This window comes from Macrotis lagotis, chromosome 1, assembly GCF_037893015.1.
Source record: "Macrotis lagotis isolate mMagLag1 chromosome 1, bilby.v1.9.chrom.fasta, whole genome shotgun sequence".
Lineage (NCBI taxonomy): Eukaryota > Metazoa > Chordata > Mammalia > Peramelemorphia > Peramelidae > Macrotis > Macrotis lagotis.
This window is the reverse complement of record NC_133658.1, coordinates 804,468,870-804,494,486: the sequence shown is the minus strand read 5'-3', so window position 1 is coordinate 804,494,486 and position 25,617 is coordinate 804,468,870. Positions and strand designations below refer to the sequence as shown.

Genomic DNA, 25,617 nt, shown 5'->3' with positions numbered 1-25,617 from the left:
TGGTCCCATCTGATTCAATCCTGCTTCAGTGTCTTGATTTGTCTGAATTACAGTGATCCCCCCCATACCCCGGGATTACATTCCCCCTCTATGTTTTTCTGTTTGAACCTCTTCCTAGTGCCCAAAAGTTTCTAGCTTTCTCTTTTGTGTAGATTTTGTCTGACAAAAATGCGGTCAGTATAATTTCTTCATAGATTTCTTAGTCATTATTAGGTATTGGGTTATTTTTTCATGTCTGTTAAGAGTAATTTTGATAAGCTTTTTTATTTCCAATCATACCAGTATTTTGAAAAAATTCATGTTCTTTTATAACATATCACTCTTCCACTCTTTCTTTACCCAAAGAATTAAAAAATGGAAATATACTTCTCAGATTCAGATGAGAATCCCATTTGTAACTTAGAAGCTGAGGGAAACTGGGAGACATAGTCCTGTAGCCAATACAGGTCAGAGCCAGGACCTGAACCCCAGATCTTTCTGTCCTTAAAACCAGTTGTTTTTATCATGTTGCCATTGCTCTTATAAGGTAAATCATAAGTGGCCATTATAAACTGAGTGGCACAGACAATGAATTGTAGTTGAAGAAGGGAGCCTTCACAGTGTATTATGGTATGGTATAGTGCACTTTAAGAAAACCTGGATTCGGGTTCAGTCCTGTGACCATCAGCAAATCATTTAAATGGTTTTTACCATTTGACTCCTAAGATGTAAAATGATAATAAAAACTGTATTATGCACCTAACAAGAGTATTGTGAAGAACAAATGAGATAAACCACTATGCAGATATGAAAAAAACACCTTAAGTTATTAATATTCATTAATAATATTTAGAGAGGGAGTTTCCAGAAAAACTTTAAAGAAAAATATGAAAGCTGAGCTAGCACTTGGGCTTCAGAGATGAGACAGGGCATAATAAGGGAAGTAGAGAAGAAAGGGTAAAAAGAGTATGTGTTCATGTAGGATAGAGAGACCTACCTGATAAAAACAGGAAGATTACGTATATTAGAGGAATGATAAATAACAGGAAAGGTCAGACTTAAAGTCCCATAATACTGGTATATTAGAAAAAGGAATTTGGTGGAAGATCTGAGAGGAAAGGCCATATTGAAGCTTAGTCCATTGAGAGACAGGATAGAATATGTTGAATTTTCAGACTCTGTCATCAAATGTCATATGATAGTGATTCACCAGAATTGATGAAGCATGTGGTGCCTTTCCAATAGGGGCAGAATGAAACCATTTTAAGGCCATAAGACTCCCTGAGTCAGCTAGATCATCTTCAATACCTTGTTTCCTATCAATCAGGCCAAGGAGTAGAATGATTCTAGTAAGAGCAAGTGAGGATGCCATGCACAGCATACCTCCTCACTATAATATACATAATTATGTAACTCAAGCCTCCAATCATTTCATTGGTTGGTGTGGTCCTCTTTGATACTGAAGTAGTAATAGTAGAAAAAAGAATTTAAATGACATTGAAAATGTTTCCTATCAAATTGGTGGACTTTAAGAAGCAATTTGAAGTTTTCAAACTGGGAATTAGAAGACTAACACGATAAAAGGAAATATTTAATGGATTTTGAACTGATGAATTGGAAGGGGAGGAAGAGACTAGAAGAAGCAGGGAAATCAGTAGGAGACGTCTGTAATAATTATGTCTTGAAGAAATAAGAATCTAAGCTAGATCAATTGCAGTGGGAATGGACAGTCTCTGATAGGTGATCTTTTGCTTTCTCTTACCAGAAATCAAACTTCCATACCACTTGCCCTACCACATTTCTCCTTTTCAAGCTTTCTTTGGCATATTTTCATCTGTGCTTAGAATGCAAGTCACTTAAAGGACAAGGCATGTCTTTCTTATATTTTCTTATATTTATATGGTAAGATAGGCATTAAGAAGAAAACTTTGATAGGATAATGATTGCTTGAATGTCATGACAGTGAAGGAAAAGGAGTCAGTCCACCTAAAGCTTCTAGTTTCTGTGACTAGGAGAAAGATAATAGATGCTATAATCCTACCCCCCTAGAGTTGTGTGCTATTTTATGGGGGGTTTTTTTAGGTTTTTGCAAGGCAAATGGGGTTAAGTTGGCTTGCCCAAGGCCACACAGCTGGGTTATTAAGTGTCTGAGGCCAGATTTGAACTCAGGTACTCCTGATTCCAAAGCCTGTGCTCTATCCACTGCACCACCTAGCCGTCCCTATTTTATGGGTTTTTAATTGCTTTTATATATGTTCATGATGTTTACTACAAGGCTTATTTTCTCCCATGATTCTCCAAGGCACAGATTCCTTTTATAATATTCCTGACAAGTGATTCTCTGACCTCTTTTTAAACACTTTCAGTGATAGGGAACTTGCTCTCTGAGACAGATAATAGAACTGGTTTTCATTTAGATCAGCATTTTTTTGTTTGTTTGTTTTTGTTTTTATAAAGCTATGGGTTTAGGTGTCTTGCCCAAAGTCACATAACTAGGCAGTTGCTATTGATTAAGTATCTGAGGTCATATTTGAACTCCGGTCTTCCTGACTCCAGGGCTCATATTCTATCCACTGTGCCACCTAGCAGTCCCCTTAGATCAGCTTTTCTTGAACTTTCTGGTAGAATGAGGCCCTTGATTCTAGATTGGTATGACTTACCCAAAATATATAGAATAGGTAAAGAAATGACTCATTTTGTAACTCATGTAACATATAGAATTTAAATCATGATGTACTTTGTTGAACTTTTCTCTAGTTTTACAAAAATATTTCCAAATGCTTTGTTTAATCTTAAATATACATGAAATAATAAATATAGGCTAACCTTTTTTGTGTGTTTTCTTTCTCTTCTTAAAGTACCAAAAGAATTGGTGGAGCTTCATTTGAAACTGATGAGGAAGATTGGTAAATCTGTAACAGCAGACAGATGGGAAAAATACTTGATCAAGGTAAATATTTTTAAAATCATCCATTAATGTGCTATTGAATTTCTCAACAAACTTTATAATTTTACTTTACACAAGATGGAAATTTGGAAAACTAATACACTGATGTAATATAAAATAATTATGCTTATTACAAAATATATGAATAGATAGCAAAATTGTTGTAGGATATTTGTAAGTGTATATTCAGTTTTCGCTAAACAGAGTAGATCTGTGTACTTACAAAATAATAGACTAAATAGTGACAGTCTTGGATAACAGAAAATGCTGATTACCTTGGAGATTCTTGTAACTTAAAATATTTCAAAAGTAAGTAATATATTTGTCCCAGTTTTCAGAAAAATCAGATCCTAAAGACCCCTAGGTCATTCCCCAAGTCAACCATATTCCAGGATGAATGTAAATAAGTAGTTAGGGGAATAGAGTTCCATCAGTGTCCAAGTAAATCAACCATGAATTTGAAGGAGGCTTATTCAAAATGATTCAATTAAAAGATCCAATTTAAATTTTTTCCTGACCTTCCTGGGTGACCTTGGATTGGCTCCTCAACCAGTATCATTTCCAAAGTTGACCTTTATTTTTAGCTGACTGCAACCTTATCTGTACCTTTAGGGCATAGTTACTGGTTTGTTCTGGTATATCCTCTTGGATTGGGATTGGATTAGAATTGGAAGGATTAGGTTCTTGCGTAGCCATAGCCGTTCAAACCCCTAAAAATACTTTTTTAATTTTTTGTTACTTTTTCTTATTTTTTCATCCATATGCACATGTATATTTTTAAGTTACAAAATTTCCTTCCATCCTCCCTTCCCACTCCCTTCCCCTCAGTGGCAAAGAGTCAGATTAGCAATTGTATATACATATTTTTGATAAACATGTTTACAGATTAGTAATTTTTGGTATGAGGATTTAGGATTAAGAGAAAGAGATACATAAGAAATAATTTTTTAAAGTGTTCATCAGATTTTGAAGAGTTGTTTTTTGGTTTGTTACTCTTCCTTTCCCTATCCTCTGGATGGGATAACATTGTCCATAGCTGGTCTAATGCTGTTGTCCTAGCTTTCTGAACTTCTGAGAGGAGCTGTTCCATCAAGGTTGATCATCTCACTATGTTGTCAATGTGCACATTGTTCTCTTGGTTCTATTCCTTTCTCTCAGCATCAGATCCTATAACTTACTCCATGCTTCTCTAGAGTCTGACCTTTTATGGTTTCAGTAGTATTCATGTACCATAACTTGTTTAGCTATTCCAATTGATGGGTATCCCCTCAATTTCCAATTCTTTGTCACTACAAAGAACTGCTATGAATATTTTAGAACATGTGGAACTTTTCCTATGTTTTATGATTTCTTCTGGATATAGACCTAGAATTGGAATTGCTGGGTCAAAGAGAATGAACATTTATTGCTCTTTGGGCAAAATTCCATATTGCTCTCCACAGTGGTTGGATCTGTTCACAACTTCACCAGCAATGCATCAATGTCCCAGTCCTCCCACATCATTTTCCCTTTATCTTGCCCAATCTGATAACTGTGAGGTGATACTTCAGAGTTGTTTTAATTTGCATTTCTCCAATCAATAACAGATTTAGAACATTTTTTCCATATGATTATATATGGCTTTAATTTCTTCATTTGAAAACTGTCTATCCATATCCTTTGACCATTAATCAGTTGGGGAACTTTTTCTCAATTATTGACATTCACTGATTTCATATAAGCAGCTTTTTGACATTTGCAATCACCAAATCCATGAAAAGGGAAGCTCATAACTCCTAATCACACACTAGAGTAGACCAGCATTTCATTCTAAGCTCCATTGAAAGCATGACAAAAGAAGCTTGAGAAGGTGGGGAGTGGTAAGGGAAAATGTCTGTGAAATGGTATGAAGTTTTAGTTCCCTGACCACTTTGGGAAGTAGACCTAATGTTGGTATTGCTGTGTAAAAGGGTTATATACAGTTTCATATCTCATTGGGCATTATTTCACATATTTCTCAAATGGTTAGACCATTCACAGTTTCATCAACAGTGTTTAGTGTCTGATATGGTGAGAGAAAGACACACACACACACACACACACACACGCCAAAAATCATATAATATATTACTTCCATATATCAGTTTTTTTCCTCTGGAAGTGAATAGCATCTTTCAATTTAACTTTAAGATTAAACATCTTTATTCTTCTCATGCTGATATGCCCTGTGATGTTTGAGAATGTTGTTTTAATAGGTTTGAAATCATTAAGTTCTTAAAAAAAATTTTCTCCTCTACTACACACAGGTTTTAAACTAAAAAATAAACAAAGATAAACAGTGTAAGGAGAAACCTATCTTGTTTTTATAAATAGAAAAATTACCACAGTGGTTTTAAAGAGTCTCAAAAGTATTATATTGAGAAAGATTTAAAATGACAGATTAATTATGACTTCTTTCTATTCTGAAATTGCCGTTCTGCCTTTTATAGTAGCTACTAAGATGGAAGAACAGGGATGTTGAGGTTTTACAACTTAAATGATCTTTTTAATATTACTTTTCCTTGATAAATCTTGTTAAAGGTTTAATTTTATAACTCAAAATAGTAACTACTGTTATAATTAGGAGCAAGGCATAGAATCTCTCTTGTGAGAAATGCTTGTTGTTTTTTGTTCATCTGGAAAATGGAAATAATATGTGTTTTACCCCACATCATTGGATATTGTGAGGAATGCACTCTAAAGTGAAGAAATGTTTAAATGTAAGGGTGATATTTTGTTCTCAATCATTCTTATCATTAGTACCCCTTTGTGTTGTATAACACTTAAATAGAGGTCAGGAAACCTGGATTTCCAAGCTCTTGCTCTGTCATTTAAGTAACTATAAAGCAAGTCCCTTTTTTTGGAACTCAGTTTCCTCTTTTGAAAGTAAGTGATTTGGGGCAGCTAAGTGTCACAGTGGATAGAACACTGGCACTGGAGTCAGGAGTACCTGAGTTCAAATCTGGCCTCAGACACTTAATAATTACCTAGCTGTGTGGCCTTGGACAAGTCACTTAACCCCATTTGCCTTGCAAAAACCTAAAAGAAAAAGTAAATGATTTGGACTGGATGATTAATATTCCTTTTTGTGTGTGCGCGCGTGTGCAGGTAGGCAGGCGCATTGTATCTTGTTTATAGAATATGACCTGTGAAATTTATTTAGAATAAGTCTTTTCAGGGGCAGTTACTTACTTTATTATTTTGATCATATGTAATCATGACAATGAATGAAAACATTTCTGTTTCAATGTTAGTTGACATATACCAACTTTCATTTAAAATGTAAAGTTTTGCGAGTTTTTTGGATTACATTATGCGTTCTGAATTGTCTTTATCGCTCTTTCCCAAACCTTCACTAAAGAAGACAAGTATTTGAGCTAAGTAGCATTAGTCTTCCATAGGTTCTTTGTACATGAGTTGAATATTCATATTACTCAGAATAGCTTAGTCATTCACATGGTTTTTTGTTTTGATTTTTTTTTTTGCAAAGCAATGGGTTTAGTGACTTGCACAAGGTCACACAGCTAAGCAAATATTAAGTGTCTGAGACTAGATTTGAACCCAGATCCTCCTGATTCCAGAGCTGGTGCTCCATTGGCTGCACCATCTAGCTGCCCCTTTCACAATTACCCTTAAGCAATATTTCCATTATTGTTTATGATGTTCTCTTGGTTCTGCTTGTTTTACTCTTCATTATTTCTTACAAGTCTTTCTATGTATTATTTTCCTAAATCAACCTGCTCATGATTTCTTATAGCATATTAGTAATCGATCATGATCATATGACACTTCTTATTCATCCATTCTCTGATTTGTGGACATCCTCTTAATTTCAGTTATTTTCTAAAGAGGGATGCTATAAATATTTTTTAAAAAACCCACAAAATATCACACAATTCTAGGGTAATATTGTTTCTGTTATCATTCTCATCAAAAGCTAGGAGCTTTAGGATGGACTGACTCCTTTTCCTCCCTTGACTCTATATTCAAGTAATCATTGTCCTATCAAATTTTCCTTTTTAATACCTTTCTTGTGATACAAATACAAGAAAATGAAAAAAAGACATGCCTTGTTCTCAAGTTCTCATATTCTTACAAATGACAATATGCCAAAGGAAGCTTGAAAAACTGGGGAATGGTAAGGGAAAGTAAGTGACAGAGAAATGAAGGCTTAGTTTCCTCATCACTTTGGGAAACAGACCTAATGATGGTATTGCTAGGTCATAGGATAAACAGTTTTAAAACTCATTGGGTATTATTCTAGATTGCTCTCCACAATGATTGGACCTTCACAGTTCACAGATTCACCATCAGTATATTAGTGTCCCAATTCTTTGTTTCCTCCAACATTTGTAATCTTCCCTTTTTATCATTTTAGCCAATCTGATATGTGAGAGATAGCATCTCAAAGTTGTTTTAATTTGTATTTCTTTATTCAATAATGATTTAGAGCATTTTTTCCCTATGACTATGTATAACTTTTATTACTTCTTCTGAAACCTGCCTGTTATGTCCTTTGACTATATATTTGAGATATGAAACCTTTATCTGAGAAGATGTCTATAATTTTCCCCAAAATTTTCTGTTTTCTTTCTAATCATGACTTCCTTTGGTTTATTTTTTGACATAAAATCTTTTAATTTAATGTAATCAAAATTATTATATCTCAAAATATTCTCTCATTTATTCACAAATAAACAATATTTACTCCTATCCATAAATCCTGATAGGTGATATGTTCCATGTTCTTCTAATTTTCTTATAATATCTCTAAGTAATAGAGTGTTAGATCAGTAGACTAGAGTAGATACACAATACACGGTAGTAAATCATTATAAGTAACCTTGGGTTTAATACATGTAAAGATTTGGATAAGAATTCGCTATTTGGAAAAAAAAATTTGGAAAAATGGAAAGTAGTCTGTTATAGTTTAGAGCATTTTTTCATATGTCTGTAGGTAGCTTTTACTTCTTTATCTGAAAAATCTTTTCATATCCTTTTACCATTTATCAGTTGTTTTCTTATAAATTTGATTCTCTATATGTCTTAGAAATGAATGAATCCTTTATCAGAAGAAATACTAACTGTGAGAATTATTTCCCAGCTTTCTACATTCCTTCTAATCTTGGTTACATTGGTTTTATTTGTGCAAAAATTTTTAAATTTAGTGTTATCAAATTACCCATTTTACATTTTATAATATTCTCTATGTCTTATTTGGTCATAAGCTCCTTTCCCTCTTCCCTAAATCTGACAAACTATTCTTTGTACTCCTAATTGGCTTAATGTATCACCCATTCCAACCTTACCTTGATATATAAGGTGTGAGATGTTGGTCTGTGCCTCATTTCTGCCATACTTAATTCAATTTTTGAAGCAGTTTTTATCAGGAATTGAGTTCTTATCCCAGAAGCTGGAATCTTTGGGTTTATCAAACAGCAGCTGTAGTCATTTTCCTACTTCTTCTTTTTTACCTAATCTATTCCACTGATCTACCACTTTTAATTCCTAGCCAGTACCAGTTTAGATCATTGCCAATTTATAAAGGACATTTAGATTTGGTCTGACTGAGGCCACATTCATTTGCATTTTTCCATTAATTCCCTTGATATTCTTGATCTTTGTTTCTCCAGATGAATTTTGTTGCTCATTTTTTTAGAAAGATTTTATTTATTTTAAATTTTACAATTTCCCCCCTAACCTTGCTTCCCTCCCCCCACCCCCCCTCAGAAGGCAGTCTGTTGGTCTTTATGTTGTTTCCATGTTATGCATTGATCTAAGTTGAATGTGATGAGAGAGAAATCATATCCTTAAGGAAGAAAAATAAAGTATAAGAGATAGCAAAACTACATAAGATAATGGATTTTCTTTTTTTAATTAAAGGTAATAGTCTTTAGTCTTTGTTCAAACTCCACAATTCTTTCTCTGGATACAGACAGTATTCTCCATCACAGATACCCCATAATTATCCTTGATTGTTACACTGATTGAATGAGTAAGTCCATTAAGGTTGATCATCACCCCTATGTTGCTGTTAGGGTTTTTTACACACACACACACACACACACACACACACACACACACAGCATCGTTTGATAAGCCATTACCCATTTGAAGGATATTCACTTTGTGGCAATTCTTTGCCACCACAAATAGGGCTGCTATGAGTATTTTTGTACAAGTGATATTTTTACCCCTTTTCATAATCTCTCCAGAATATAGACCCCTAGTAATGGTATCCCTGGATCAAAGGGTATGCACATTTTTGTTGCCCTTTGGGCATAATTCCAGAAAGGCTGAATGAGCTCACAGCTCCACCAACAATGTTTTCCCACATCCTTTCCAACATTGATCATTGTCCTTTCCTGTCATTATTGGCCTATCTGAGAGGTGAGGTGTGGTATTTCATGTTACTCTCTTTTTAAATGATTTGTTTTTTAGGCAATCATTTAAGTTGACTTTTAGTTATACTATATTCATTTTCCTTTCCTCCCTTTTAGAATTTTATAGATTGATAAGAGAGTAATTATTTTCAAAAGTTAATGTGTGTATGTACATTTTATGTGTGTGTGTGTGTGTGTGTGTGTGTGTGTGTGTATTTTCATAAAAGTGTTTTACGTTGGTAATTTCTTTTGGAGTTGATCAGACCTGCCTGTTGAATTTACAGTTGGAGGAGTGGTTTGAACCTTTGAGATTTTTGTTTTATCTCCTCTGATGTTCTGATGATTTTTCAAGGCAATGGGGTAAGTGGCTTGCCCAAGGCCACATGGCTAGGTAATTATTAAGTGTCTGAGGTCGGATTTGAACCCAAGTACTCCTGACTCCAAGGCCGATGCTCTATTCACTGTGCCACCTAGCTGCCCTTGATGTTCTTTTGATAGTCAAGCAATTCGTTTTATGTGCTTTCTGCATCAAGCACTGTTCTAGGCCCTGGGAATACTGATGGAACATGCTCATTTCTAGACTCTAGCAGCCCACGTTCTATGAGGATTCAGTAAATTCACATATAAGTACATATAGAAAAGGAAGTACTTAATTCTGACCCTTGGTGGGGGGAGGGGGGTCCAGGAATTCCAAAAAGCAAAGGTAGAGGAAGGGTTTGGGGTTTGATAACACTGAGGAGGAGTATAATCTAAGCCTGTGCAAGTATTTTCTGTGTGTGTGTGTGTGTGTGTGTGTGTGTGTGTGTAATATAAATAAAAATAGAGACAAGCTGAAATGGCATGTATGAGCAGCAAGGAGTATGTAAAGAGGATGAGGATTATATCCACTCTGCCTGCATGTATAAAAGGTATCTAAACTTTAAAGGACTTTAAATGCAAAAGAGCAGAATTTTATCATAGAGAAATAGAGAACTCTTTAAAGCTCCTTAAGCAGAGACATAACATGATCACAAAACCTGCATTTTATGTATCACTTAGAATCAGAGGAGGAGGGACCAGAGAGAGAGATCAATTAGGAGACTACTGAAGTAGTCAAAATGAGAGGTGAAAGTAAAAGTTTTCCTATATTATTTCTTACATTATGGTATTCAAGTTTTGTGATGTTTTCGTCTCACAGGCATGTAATCCTTAAGTTGTCTTGACAAATGCTTTCTTTGTGACCAAACTATTTTGCCTATTAGAAATCATGTTTTCTTTCAAAATGATTATTTCCCCCCCCCCCACATTTCCTTTTGTTTCTATGTTTTTGCATTCCCAGTCATTTCTTTTCTTGGATTTCTTAGGTGAAGTTTGCCTATTTGGTTTTAAGTTTTTCTATTCTGCCAATTATTTTGGCTCTGCAGGATATCAGTTCTGCTTTAACAATTCTTATGGCTCTTTTAAACCATTTAGGAATACCCTGCTGTGATTCTAAGCTCTCTTGGGAATCCAGAGTCCTTTGCTGCATCAGAGATTGATTCATTTTGCTTTTTTGTCTTGCAATATTCATTCATAGATGTCTAGACTTCATAGTTTATCTTTTTTTTTAATTATAGAAAGGTCTTATTTATTTTGAGTTTTACAATTTTTCCCCCAATTTCACTTTGTGAAACCAAAAGACATTCCCCCAAAATTCAGTTGTGTTTTTTTTTAATAGAAAATACAAGAAGGGAATAGATAGGAAAATACGAGTGGGACAGAGAGAGAAGAGGAAGGAGAAAATTCTGCTGGCAGCCAAGATTTTAAATGTAGGAATCTTTGTTGAATGCACTTAGAATGAGATTGGTGAATCCAATTAAATCTCATTTAGCTTTCAGGAATGAAATGAATTCATCATTAAATAATCTACCAGCTCAATCATGATCAAGATCAATAGATAGAATTTAAACCAGTTGGAGGATTGACTGGTATAGATATTAGTTAACTTCCTAAATTCAGCCTACCTACAACCAAGAGTCTCATGTAGACAAAGAAAAGAGGAGAAAAGAAACATTTGTGTATCTCTCCATTACTGTTGTAATAGATAAAGCTATTCTCATAGGAGAATGAAAAAGTAAATCAACTTTGTTAGCCCTCTACATTATCACAGAGAAAATTCAACATCCTGATTGCTCTCCTTTACAGAAATTTACTCAGGAGATTGAGAAAATCAACTTCAACAAAGCTGTCCATTACTGAAAAGGGCAAAAGAAAAAATAATAAAGACCTGAACCCTCAATAAACATTAAAGACTAATTCTAATTCTTCTTTGACAACTTGACTAATATGTAAATATGTTAAACACAAATGTACAACTTTTGCCAGGTTGCTTACTGCCATGGGGAGGGGGAATTGAAAAATGTGGACTCATAAATTGCAAATGAGAAACTACTATTGCATGTAATTGGAAAAATGAAATAAAATTTCAATTAAAAAAGTAACCATTATGGGCCTAGACCTGTGGCTTCTCACCACCAGAAATGTTACTACATCCTGAATCCTTTGCTCTTTTCTGGGACAAAGTCTTTTGTCCTCATTGAGGAAAAGGACCTTGTACATAGATTTAGTATTTTTGTTTCCCTTGTGCCTGTCTCATATAGTGTCTATATATCACTCTGCACTAAGTTACCATTGATCTCCTAATTTCCAAATCCAATGACCCTTTTTAAAAATCTCATTTTCTTGAACTCTTTAACTCTTAACAACTGTTAATATTGTCAGTCAACCTCTTCTTGGTATTCTCTTCTCTGATAAGTTTTTTGAACACCACTTTCTCTTGATTTGATTGTGGGTGTAAAGCAAGTCTCTGGCCTGAGCTTTCTTCTCTTCTCTTTCTACTAATTCACTAAGTGATCTCCTCAGCCCCCATGGTTTTAATTACCACCTCATTGCTGATAGTTCTCAAATCTCCTTATCCAGCCCTGACTCTGTTGACTTCCAGTCTTCTGTCTCTATCTGCCTTTTTAAGCATCTCAAACTGCATGTCCAAACTTGACCTCATTCTCCTTTCCCCAAAGTCCAGTATATTTATTTGTACATAGCTGCACATTGCATGTGGTTTCCCCATTAGATTGTGAGTTCCCTGTGGGCCTTTTGCACTTCTTTGCAGTCCTCATTCTTACTTAGTGAAGTGCCTGACATTTGGTAAGCCTTTAATAAATGCTTCCTTCAGGTAGTTCTAGTTATTTGTTGGAACTCTTTCTTTAACTCAACATATTTCAGAAAATGTGGAGCCCAGGAGTGGACTCAAGTCTGATATGCCTTACCTTCTCCTCTCTTGGTAGAGTCACTGGCAAGGTCCTTGACTGAAAGCAAGTTGTGAAAATGCCATAGAAATACTCACAGAATAACAAGATTATCATGCAGAAGTAAGGGCCCATTTGAGATCATAGAACATAAATTTTATTCATTCTATTTGGTAGTTCTATACTTCTGATGATGGCTGGTTTGCAAAGGTTGGGATCTTACTGTTCATGGGTAGTAAATATAAGTCCATTAAGAACAGAATTGGATTATCTTTGTCTTTGTATCCCCAGCACTTTGTAGATTGTTGTTGATTTTCCCCCTATTGGAGAAGTCCCTAGTAACAGAATTAAAATTTTGGGCTGGACACCCCCCCCCCAATAGCCCCTGAAAAAAAATTTTAATGTTAATGACATTTTCAACAAATAGAAAATTAAGAAGAGTACATTTACATTTTGTTTAGAAAAACAAAGTTTCCTTTTTTCTTTTTTTAATCTGAATCTATAGTTCATCATTGCACGAAATTCCAAATGAAGAAACTCAACCACAAATTGACAACTGGTGTGTGCATTCAAGCCTTAAGAGTTTCTTGAGGTCAAGTTAATTTACCTAGTGTCACACAGCCAGCAGCATATCTTAGAAATTCTTCAGTAAGAATTAAAATAGAGAAAGATTTGAAATCATTAAGAGGGCTTTGCAGAATTTAGAATGTTATACCTAAAATCTTAGAAAGGAGTACCTTAATTCTATATTAAAAAAATATACCTCTAGCCAAAAATTTTCCCTTCTATTATTTTTAATTTACATTAATTCATTAAAAAGAAAACATTGAAGTCACTATTTCAGACTTAATAAATGTTTATTGAATATTCTTGAATAAAAATGTGCATTATCAGCAAAAGTTAATAAAATTTGGCATAGATATTATGAACTTGCTCTTAGGCATTTAAATATTACATTTATCTGACAGATGTGCCAAGAGTTCAATAGCACTTGGGCGTGGGAGATGGAGAAGAAGGGCTATCTTGAAATGAGTGTCGAATGCAAATTGGGACTTTTAAAGGTAATAAATTTTAAAGGTAATAAATTTATTATTTCTTGTAATGCCTTTATTTTTAAAACATTTTGTAGCCCTTATAGTTGAATTTGGAAACCAATTAAAAACTAGTAATATCATAATTGGGGGGAACAGGAGAAATCTTAACCTAGATGGTTTTTGATGGGTTTCTAATTCAGACTTTTTTAATTGTGCAAGCTTACAATAATGGTGCTAGATAAAATAGAAATATATTTCCAAATTCATTTTGGCCATTTAACTTCAATGTTCTCAATAATTGCTAATTTGTATAGTAAATTTTTGTTAATATTGCTTGTGATACTGGTTTAATAATTTGAAATGTTTTTCCCTAATTGAGTAGACTCATTGTATTTTAAATAAAATTACTAGAAAGTCCAAATCCAAATTGGAGTATCGCTTGCTCTCCCTGCCCTCCTTCCCATGTAGGGTAACGGAAGAGTGAAATGTCCAGCAGAGTGAAGAAAGAGAACCCTTTCCATAGACTGGTTAAAGAAGGGTTAACTGCTTCTGAAATTAGAAGCTTTTTATAAACAGGTTGAATGATCAAAGGACCCCAAGATTACATACTTATTCTTAAATTATGTAAGTAAACATTCTACTTTTCAGAGATTAGCTCATGTTAGATATGTAATACATGTCACTCCCTTGTTTCCACACAAACCGACTTGACCATCTCTTAGGTTCCTTTCTAGGGAAACCAGAAATGTAGTAGAATCAGATTCCAGTTCGGACCCAGTATCAAGTAATAAGGAATTACAGGATTTGTCTTAGAAATTTTATTTGGCAGAATTTTGGAAGCAGATATTAAGCAAGACCAGTTAGACTAGTGATTTTTTTGACCTGTTAAACTGTTTGTCTCCTAATAGCTTAAACTGGTCATTTACCAATCTCACAGATGGTACCATGCTACAAGACCATAGTAGGCTAGAACAGGAAGCAAGCAGGGTGATGAGGACAGGAACTAAATTCATTAGGAGACTTGAGGAAGGAATCTGATTTAGGGTCCAGATAGACCTGATGATGAAAGTGTTGCCTAGTTTTATGAAGTTAAAAATTAGACATGACTTTCATTTCATTAAGAGAATGAATGGAAGACAGCATCTGTTGAATGAATATCTTTTGTAAAGGCTGAGTATGTCTTAGATTAAAAAAAAACAGCTTTTGAAAGATTACCTATATATAAAAAAAGATCATCTAGAAGCAGATTTTGCTATACATGTGTTTTTTGTATAAATTTCATATAAGAGTTTTCAGACCTTTCTGAAATTATGATACCGTATATTCACCCATCCAAATATATGACTTTATATGATATTAGCTCAATTAAACTTATCATTTTAAGTAACAATAAATATAGACTTTTTTTTGTTCAAATTTGTCTGCTTATTTGAGCCTATCATGTTTGAATCTTAGTATTGAAATTGTATTCTCCCCAGCTGGGATACTTCTTAGGTTTGTGCCCATGAACTACTTGTTGAATCTTTGTTTCCTTATCTGTAAAATGTGTCTAATCAGTTACACTATCATTCTTCCAAATTTTTTTTTTGTGGGCAGAATGCTTAATAAGCCTTGTATGAGCTGTTAATTTTTTTATTGTAAGCCAAACAAAAACAGTGAGATGGAGTATCTTTAAAAAAGATGAACATTTAATTTATTATTTCTTACTATGGTTGGAGAATATATATATATATATATATATATGAAGTATTTCAGTTCATTTTGCAATTTTTTTTCTAGTATCTCTGTGAATGTCAGTTTGATGACAATCTGAAGTTTAAGAACATTATTAATGAGGAGGATGCTGATGCCATGCGCCTCCAGCCAATTGGCCGAGACAAAGATGGTCTCATGTATTGGTACCAGTTGGATCAAGATCATAATGTCAGAATGTACATAGAAGAACAAGATGATCAAGATGGGTCTTCATGGAAATGTATTGTCAGGTATGTATATTTGTTACTTTAAACAAAATTTTTTCAATATACAATTGTTTTTTCCAAAAAAAAATTATAAATTTTATTTTAATTATACATTTTAAAAAGTATAAATATTCAACTTTAGTGTACTTTATGAGAAAATTTCTATATTTGTTCCTTCCAGGCATACAATTTAAATTTGTTGTTTAAAAAATTGCCCACCTAAATTTAATTCAAATGGCTACTATATGTATGTCCCAGTGTTAGATTCTTAGTAGACCAAGATAAACCCTGTTCTCATGGAGTTTGCTAGGGAGCTAAGACATGTTCATAGTTAATTGTAAGGCAGTTTGAAATCTGATTACAGGCATTGAAGTAGTCTAACCGTTGGCAGAAGAGATTTGAGGAGAGAAAAATCACCTCTTCGTGGAAGTGTCAGGGAAGGTTTCATTTTGTCAACATTCTTTCTATACGTTGAAATACAGCATTACTTTTCCATTGAAATTCAACAGCTTTTTTTTAATAAACATTTTAAAGAAGAAATGTACTTATAAATATACTTTTCAGTAATGGCCAATATGTGGATTTGCTTTCCTTTGACTACATTTGTTATAAGGAGTGACATATCTGAGCATGGGGAGATTTGTGCAAACCAAGATATATAGTGATAATAACAGGATAATTAAAGAAAGGAAAGTGACAAGGAAACATTACAAAATACATTGTAAGCCAGAAAGAGGTTCAAAAAGGGATACCGAAAGGTAGTCTGACTAACAGACTACCTTTTGTGGGGGGGTGGGGGGAGGGAAGCAAGAATAGGGGGGAAATTATAAAACTCAAAATAAATAAAGTCTTTCTTTAAAAAAAAGAAGGGGGGGGCGGCTAAGTGGCACAGTGGATAAAGCACCGGCCCTGGAGTCAGGAGTACCTGGGTTCAAATCGGGTCTCAGACACTTAATAATTACCTAGCTGTGTGGCCTTGGGCAAGCCACTTAACCCTATTGCTTTGCAAAATCCTAAAAAAAAAAAGTACACTGATTTGGATGGTTGTAATCCAAGAATATTCCTTAACTTAATAGCTTCTGTTTCTCCATCTGCTGAATGAGTTCAAGAATTACTTTCAGTATCCATGTCACAGGATTGCTTTTTAAACAGGATGTGATTTAATTGCCATTATCACTCTTTTTACCTCTACTAAAATCCTACTCTTAACAGTTCAACCAGACATGGAAATCTCTTCTAGTTGGATGCAGGCTCTTGGTCTTTCCTAGAAAACTGGCTTTGAGTATTGATGAGCCTAGGCCAACTCAGAAATTCAATGAGTAATGAATCAAGAGATGATTTAATTTTTCAATCATCTCAATTTATCAATACTTTTTACCAAGTGTATAGTTGGAATCTGTATCGAAAAAGTCACAAAGTTGAAAACAAGAATTTGATTGAAATAAAAGTTCTTTTTTGAATACTTAACTTTGTTAAGAACCCATTGTATATGTGGAGGGCTGGTTCAGACATGGTGTTTACTGTTAAAAATGGAAGTCAGTAAGATAGCTTTTGTGAGCTGAAATGTGAATTTTCATGGTGTCATATTTCTTTGCCTTGTTTAGAAATAGGAATGAACTGGCTGAGACTCTGGAACTCCTGAAAGCTCAAATAGACCCTGCACTTTTGAAAAACTCTAGCCAACAGGATGTCTCCTCCCGAGAAAGCCCCATCCTAGAGGAAGAAGAAACTAAAAAAGATGGAGAAACAACTAATAAACAAGGTTTTTTAATTGCATTTCTTAAAAACTTCCCTTCTCCCCCATACCCTGTCCTACATTTTTCCCCCAGCTTTCGAATACAGACAACAGAATCCTATTGTAAATTCTAAAATTAGTTTCTTTGTATTTTCTAGTATTTCATTTTTAAAAAAGCATCAATTTCAGAGGGTTCAGAGGGTTCCCTTTATCAAAAAAAAACTTCACAAAATAGCTGGCAATAATGGCAGTGCTATTTGAAATCAGATTTGGAATAAGAAGGCTTTTTGCTCAAGTTCCAGCTCTGCCACTAGTTAACTGTGTAATGGCAGATCTTGTAACAACTCTTAGCCTCAATTTACCTCACAAGATTGTTGTGAGAAAATGCTTTGTAAACTTTAAATTACCATAGAAAATTTCATTATGATCAATGAGTAGATGATCGTGTGTGTGTGTGTGTGTGTGTGTGTGTGTGTGTGTGTGTGTAGTAGTGATATCTAAATGTGTAAGTTTTCAGTAATTCATTATGTGTAAATTATGATGTTTATGAATATTTGAGAAATTATGGAATTTGTAAATTGTTTTGATTTTAAGCAATGAAATTTGACCATCTCATTCAGAACCAAACATTTTCCCTGGCTCTTAATTCTTCCTCTGGATTCAAACAAAACAAGTCAAATAAGTCCAGACCCATCTTCCACATGAAAACTTGCATTATGTACTTTATATATAGCCATTATACTATGCCTAAGTCTTTCCGGGCTGGAGTCCACTAACTTTCCTGATTTTTTTACTTTGAAACACAATTTAGATAAAATTCTTTTTATTGACCTTAGTCTTTATCTTTTACTCATTTCTCTATTGTGCTGGGTATATAGATAGAATAAAATGTAGGAGACATAAATTTTTATATATAAAATTCTTTATTAATCACTTATATGTATTTAGGGAAAAACAGTAATTCACAGTATCTATTGTGGATTTTGTTGTTGTTGGGGTTTTTTAAGAACAACCTGAGCAGCTCTTGATCTGTTGAAATAGTTTTAAAGTAATGTGAACACATTCTTTAAAACATATCCATTTCTGACAAGCAGGTTTCTAGATTCTTTAAATATTTGATTAGAATTCACTTATGAATCCATGTGATTCTGGAGATAGTAGGAGAGTATTTATTTCAGAAGTCTATTATGACTTGTTCAATATCTTTTTTTTTCTGATATTGGATTATTTGAATTCTTTCTTGTTTTGTTAGTGTAGTATTTTATAACTCTGAAGCTATCCATATTTTTTTTGGTTAGACATTTGTTTTTGTTAATTTTGTTGTCATATACTTGGGTAAAACCTTTTTCTAATAAATTCTTTTATTTGTGAAATTTCTTTTTACTTCCTGATCCTGGAAGTTTTGTTTAGCTCTCTTTTTAAAAATTTGACTTTGTTTGATATCTTATTTATTGTTTTTCCTTAAAGCAACCTCTTTTATTTATCAGTTTGTTGGGCTTTTGCATTTTTATGAATCTTATCTATGAGTTTTAGAATTTTTGTTTTGTTATTTAGTTGATTGGTTGATTTTTATTTTAGTTTTTTTCAAGACAGTGGGGTTAAGTGACTTGCCCAAGGCCACACAGCTAGGTAATTATTAAGTGTCTGAGGCTGTATTTGAACTCAGGTACTCCTTACTCCAAGGCCTGTGCTCTATCCACTGTGCCACCTAGCCACCCCAATTAGTTGATAAAAAAATCTAGGAATTATGAGATGTTTCCCCCCATTTTATTTCATATCCAATTCATCCATCTGTTATTTATTGATTAAATTGTTTGAGAGCTAAATTTTCCATTCATCACTGCTTTGATTGTATTCTAGAAGTTTTTGTATGGTGTCATTTTGTCATTTTATTTTATGTAATTTTCTATTGTGATTTATTTTACCTAGCAATTCTTTAGGATTAAATTAATCTAATAAATTTTTAATTCTTAAAGTCACCTTTCTTGAATACAATTGTATTGAATTTCAGTAAATAATGTTTTAATGTTTTTTTGCATTTGTGAGGTTTTTTGCTCCAATACATGTTCAGTTTTTGAAAATATCCATCACAATGAAAAATGTTTATTCCTTTTTGCATTCAGTAACCCCCTGCAATCTGTCATTTTTAACTTTCCACAATCAATTTAGATTCTTAACTTGATTGCACATCTTGGCTAAATTTCTTTTTTTCTGAGAAGGCATGAGGCATTGAAATCACTCACTTAGCCCACCATGACTTTTGTTCTTTAAATAAATTGACTTACTAGCCAATTACTTAAATAAATCAGTTGCATTTTCTTTTAGGTGTTTAGATGTTATACCTTCTGCAACATAGATAGATAGTAATTCATTTTCTATGATACCTATAAACATTGTGTTTCCTTTGTTCATCCCTTTCATTTTATTCTATCTTTGTTTTCATTTTGCTTTTTTTTTAACCACTCTAAATGTATTTTACCCCTGGGACATAAAGTTTGTTTCTTCAGTGTCTTCTGAGATACCTTTTTTCTTTTGAGCAACTTCCTCTTTTAGCTTAGGAACAGTTTTTCTTTTTTTAACAAGTATCATTTCAATACAACTCAGGTATAGGTTGATTTGAGCATGAACCTGATCAGTACACTGTTGTAGTTTGGGAACTTTGAACCTGGATATGCTTGATGACAAGAGAATCTTCATTTTCACATTATTCTCTGCATATTTAAACATAACGTAGCAATAACTCAGTTCTCATGTAAAAAAAAATTCAGCATTCTTTTTGGGCCTTTGACACTTTGTGTCCATCCCATTGCTTAGCCTGGACACACCTGCCACATTGTTATACTGACAGAAGGGAACACATTGTTTCTTCAGCATGACATCTTTCAGATATTTGGTAGCTTTTTGGATATGTATATCCTTGATAGCATGGTTTTATTTTGTGGAAGTTCTGGAAGTGAATTCAGAGAGTTGAACTCCTTGCATGATTTTGTTGGGTTCTCTTGATCAAGAGAGTACCTTAGCATTTTAAATGATTACCTTGGACAGCTCAAGGGAAGAGCTGTTCATCCCTTTTAAATAATTAAATCTATTTTTAATACTTTAATACAATGTAAATCTTTTTAAGTGTATTTCTTGTAAATAACATTTATCTCTCTTTACTCCTGAGAATGCTTTTTTCAAAGTATTTATTCAGTGTTCTCTCTTCATGAGGAATATTAGAAAGTTTTCTTTTTGTTTAAAGGTACATTTTCCCCTCATGAGATTAGTCTCAACTTTGTAGAGTAAATCTTTCTTGAATGTATGCTTGTATATTTTTCTTAATGGTATATTGTTTTCCCATGTTTCCTCTTCATCATGGTAGTGGATATTGGACTTATATCTAACTTTTGTCACTTTTTAGTTGAACTTTTCTGTCTAGCTGCAGTGTTTGTATACACATCCTTGTGTGTACATTCTGGATTTTGACTGTAATATTTCTTGGGGATTTTACTTTGGGAATTCTCACAGGAAATGACTAGTGTGTTCTTTGTTTTATTTTTTTTTTAGTTCAGCTAGATTTGAGCAGAATTAATTTGTTATTTTAAAAAATTTGCTATCTATGCCTTTTTTATTATCTGCTGCTTCTTAGATGCTTCCCATGACCTTCCCAGGTCAGTTGTTTTTGATAGGAAATAGCTAACGTTTTCTGATAATTTTTTCACTTCTTGGATTTTTGTCTATTGTTTCTTGGTGTATCATTGATATCTCTCTCTCTCTGATACCATGTAATTTTCAGGGGAACTTGAATAAGGTTTTGTACTTCCTAAGTTAATCTGTCCTTTCTCATTTCAATTCTTTGTCTTGAACTCCAATTTTTATTTCCTTTTCTTTTGCTCTTGTTTCACTAATCTAATAATTTCACTTAAAAAAGTGCTAGTTATTATTTTCATTATTATCTTGTTTCTCATTAGAATGCTGTTTCTTAAGGACATCAGGAATATTTGACCAGGGCAGTCTGATTCAGGGCATGCTTATATTACTGTCTTCTCACTCTTGAGTCCTGTAGGTTTGTGAGTACCACAGTATCAAATCTGAAGATATTCTTGACTAAAACTAGTTTTGGACTTTCATTTTGCAGATTTCAGCCCACAGCTTTTCACAGTTAGATAAACTGATGGGTGCATTTCTCTAATCAGTAGATATTTAGAGCATTTTTTTCTTGTGACTATTCATTGTTTTAATTTCTTCTTATGAAAAGTGTTGCTATTTTGTGGCTATCAATTGGGGAAGAACATATTTTTTATAAATTTAACTCAGTTCCCTATATATTTGAGAAATAAGACCTTTTTTGAGAAACTTAATGTAAATTTTTTTTCTTAGTTTTCTGCTTTCCTTTTAAACTCGACTGCATTAGTTTTGTTTTGGCAAAAGCTTTTAAATGTAATGTAACCAGAATTATCTATTTTATATCTCTTAAATCTCTTCTTTGGTCATAAATTCTTCCCTTATCCATAGATGTAACAAGTAAAATTTTTCATGCTCCTGTAATTTGCTTATGGTGTCACTTTGTTTTTCTTGTATTTCCTGATGATGGTGCTCTTTGGAATTCATGCTAGAGTAGATTTTGAGAGCTGAGCTGTTCTACTTTATTGTCCTTCTTGAAGAATACCCAACCTAGATTAATTCTTTCATTAATATATACTTTTTTTTTTATCAAATTCTTGCAGTTATGTGCCTCTAATGAAGGTGATTCTATCCTTAATTTTCTTACTTTACAAATGGGGAAAAGATCATTAATAGGACTCATTCATACTTTAGACTTATGAATATTTTCATAATATTTTCCCACCCCAAAAGGGAAAAAAAATCACCACATGGAAGCACTCATTTGAATAAAGACTTTGGTGGAGTAAAAGTCAGTAAATTTTTTGAGGGGATATGAAATAGATCATTTTGACCAAAAGAGGGAGTTTATTAATGCAGTGATTAGGTGAGGGTGAAAGGGTTGTTTGAAACAGATTATAGTAGACCTTTAATCTTGTTGAGTAATTTGGACTTTAAACTTTGTCTTTTTTAGTTTTTAGTAGGAGATATAACCTGATGGAGTAAATGTTTTGGGACAGGTGATCCTGTGGAGTATGTAGGATGAACTAAAGGGTAGAAGACTAATTAAGAGATTAATGTATACAAGTTTAAATAAGATAATAAGGGCCTCTCTCTAGGTGTTTGACAGTGAGAATGTAAAGGAAGAGACTGATACAATATTAAGTGATCTATTATTTATATATTATTTCATGATGATGAATGTTGTTCTTTCTTTGATGTCTAAATAAAAAGATTGCAGAGCTATTGTAGGCAGAATATATTTGTTCAATTTTCCACAGCCCAGCAGACTGACAAAATACCAGATACTGGAAACCAAATTGAAAACATTTACTTCAGCCAATTTTTAATAAGAAATAGAGTTAAGAAAAATCTAAAAATGAAACTAACATTTATACTAGTAGGAAGAGAGGTGCTACCATATATAAAACATATTAAAAAATTAAGACCAAAAGTTTAAGACACTGAATGTTGGAGTGCTTTGATGGTTGACTTTAGAACCAGGAAGATCTAGGTTAAAATCTCATCTCTGGGACATTGACTTAGTCACAGGAGGCAACTTAACCTCTCTGTATTCAGGCCAATTCTCTTAATACTATAAGTTGAAGAGAAGTTGCATCAGCAGAGGGAGTTTTCTTGGATTTCCCTATAATAATAAAATCACAGGTCAATGATGCAAAACAAAATTGGTAGAATTTCAACTGTATTTTTGATTGCATCAACATAGAAAGAAATGACAAATCAGCTATCAGAAATAGAAACCTTTTACACATCAAAATAATCACAACATCTTTCATAGTAGCAAAGAAATGGACATCTATCTATTCATTGATTTGGGGAATGGTTAATTCAATTGTGGTATAAGAATGGCATGTAATACTATTATTCTCCTTTTTTTTTGTAGATTTTTTGCAAGGCAATGGGGTTAAGTGGCTTGGCCAAGGCCACACAGCTAGGTAATTATTAAATGTCTGAGGCCAAATTTGAACTCAAGTTACTTCTGCCACCAGGGCAGGTGCTCTATCCATTGCACCAACTAGCCACCCCTGTTCTGCTCTTTCTAAAGTTAACAGTGATCTCTTAATTGCCAAACCTTAAGACTTTTTCTCAGCTTGCATCAGTTTTCATCCTCTCTTAAGTAGGTGGAACTTTTCAGCAGAACACCTATTCTGTGATAAATGTTTTATTATCTCAGAGCATTTGCAACACTATACTCATTTAATAACAATGATGATGGGGGAAGCTGGGTGGTACAGTAGATAGAGCACCAGCTTTGTAGTCAACAGGACCAGGACCTGAGTTCAAATACAGCTTCAGACATTTAATGATTACCTAGCTATGTGACCTTGGGCAAGTTGCTTAACCCCCATTGCCTTGCAAAAAAAAAATGATGATGTTGATAATGACAATAATCATAAGTGACATTTGTATAGCACTTTATAAAAAAGTTTTGAGTTATGCATTTCTCCCTTTCTCCCTCCCTCAGATGCTAAGTGGTTTGATAGGTTATTCATGTGCAATCTTTTAAAACATTTCCATTTTTAGTCATTTTGTACAAGAAGACTTGAACAACAGGAAAAGAAAGAAAAAAAGTCAATTACTATTGTCCTAGTTCTGCCCACTTCACTTTGTATCCATTCCTCTAGGTTTTTCTGAAATCATCCTATTTGTCATTTCTTTTAGCACCATAACATATTTAGTCACAATCATATACCACAATTTGTTCAGCAATTCCTCAATTAATGGCACGCCCTCCTCTTGTAATTTTATATATAATACTTTAAGATTTGCAAAGCACTTTGCAAATATTTACTTATTTTATCCTTAAAATAGTGCTGGTTTGGTAGGTACATCCTGATCTTATAGATGAGGAAAATAAGACAGACAACTTTAAATGACTTGTCTACCTACGGTCACACAGCTAGTAAATGTCTAAGGTAGATTCCCTGAACTTAGATCTTCTGATTTGTGGATCCATTGCTCTGTCTACTTCTATCTGTTCTACCATTCTCCTTGTCCTTTGTTGATTCATAATCCATATAGTACTACTAACTGTGATTATACCACAAGGTTCCTTCCTGGGTTTGCTTCTATTCTTTCTTTACACTCTCATTTAATGATTTTACTGTCTCCCTTGGGTGTATTTATTATCTCTATTTAGATGACTCCTGGATCTACCAAGCCTGGTCATTCCTGGCTTACCATCCTGCAGCAAATGCAAGTTCATATTGGTTATTTCAAAACCTGATGTCCTCTAAGCATCTCACTCAGCAGGTCAAAATTGCATTCACTATTTCTTATCCCCAACCTTCCTCTATTGACAGTTTCCCTATTTTTCTGCCAAATCTTGTCATTTCTGCCTCCATATTTCTCACAGGGCCAGCAGCCTAGTGAAGATCTCTCTCACTTTTCACCTGGATCACCCTGTTTTAATCCTTTCTCATCTCTGATCCATCCTCACTTGGTTATCAAACTGTTTATCCAAAGTTCAAGTTTGACCAGGACCTTCTTCTTATCCATTGGATTAGACTCCTTTTGAATCAAATAGAAGCTTTGTTTTTTAGCTTTTAAAGCTCTTCACAGCATGGTGCCAACCTGATTTTTCTAGTCCTATTATACATAACTACACCTTACTTATTGTAGTCTTCAGTTCCTTTTAAGCTCCTCACATATGACATTTATTGCCTCTCTAGTATCCATTCCTTTTTACTAACTGAACCCCATATCTGGAATGTACATCCTCCTTACCTATGTTCTTAGAAATTCTTTTCTTCTTCTGAATTCTGCTCAGTACCACTATATACATTTTTCTAATACCCCAGCTTCTAGGCATCTCCCTAAACTGTTATATCAGTAATTTTATATAACCATTTACATGTACATACATGTATAAGTATGTATGTACATGTACACATATACATACAGTTTCTCCTCCTCCCTAAAAGTGTAGGTAGTGTTTCATGGTTATCATTTGTGTCCACAGGGCCTGGCACAAAAGCACCTAATGAGTGTTTCTTAATTGATTAAACTTGCTTCATGCTACTCTCTCCTAGGACAGATGTTGTCTTTTGTTTTTGTATTGAACAGTTAGGGGCTTTTGTTTGATGACTTATAAGGTTCCTGCTAGCTCAGATTCCATCCTATGTTCAATGCCATCTATTTATTAATTTATCAACTGGTGTCAAATAACAAATCTCTGGATACTTGGCACCATT

General features: G+C 33.7%; 1 protein-coding gene across 5 annotated transcripts in view; it reads left to right on the top strand.

The window, feature by feature from the left end:
- RSF1 (remodeling and spacing factor 1) overlaps positions 1-25,617 on the top strand; it is a 128,077-nt gene that overhangs the window by 44,881 nt on the left and 57,579 nt on the right. For 4 of the 5 annotated variants that reach the window (XM_074216959.1, XM_074216961.1, XM_074216958.1 and 1 more), the window contains exons 2-5: positions 2,838-2,929; positions 13,559-13,651; positions 15,404-15,609; positions 17,190-17,347. In XM_074216959.1, the coding sequence (XP_074073060.1) occupies positions 2,838-2,929; positions 13,559-13,651; positions 15,404-15,609; positions 17,190-17,347 (549 nt within the window). Of the gene's footprint in view, positions 1-2,837; positions 2,930-13,558; positions 13,652-14,134; positions 14,249-15,403; positions 15,610-17,189; positions 17,348-25,617 lie in introns of those variants that run through there. The other variant, XM_074216962.1, reaches the window with a different exon arrangement.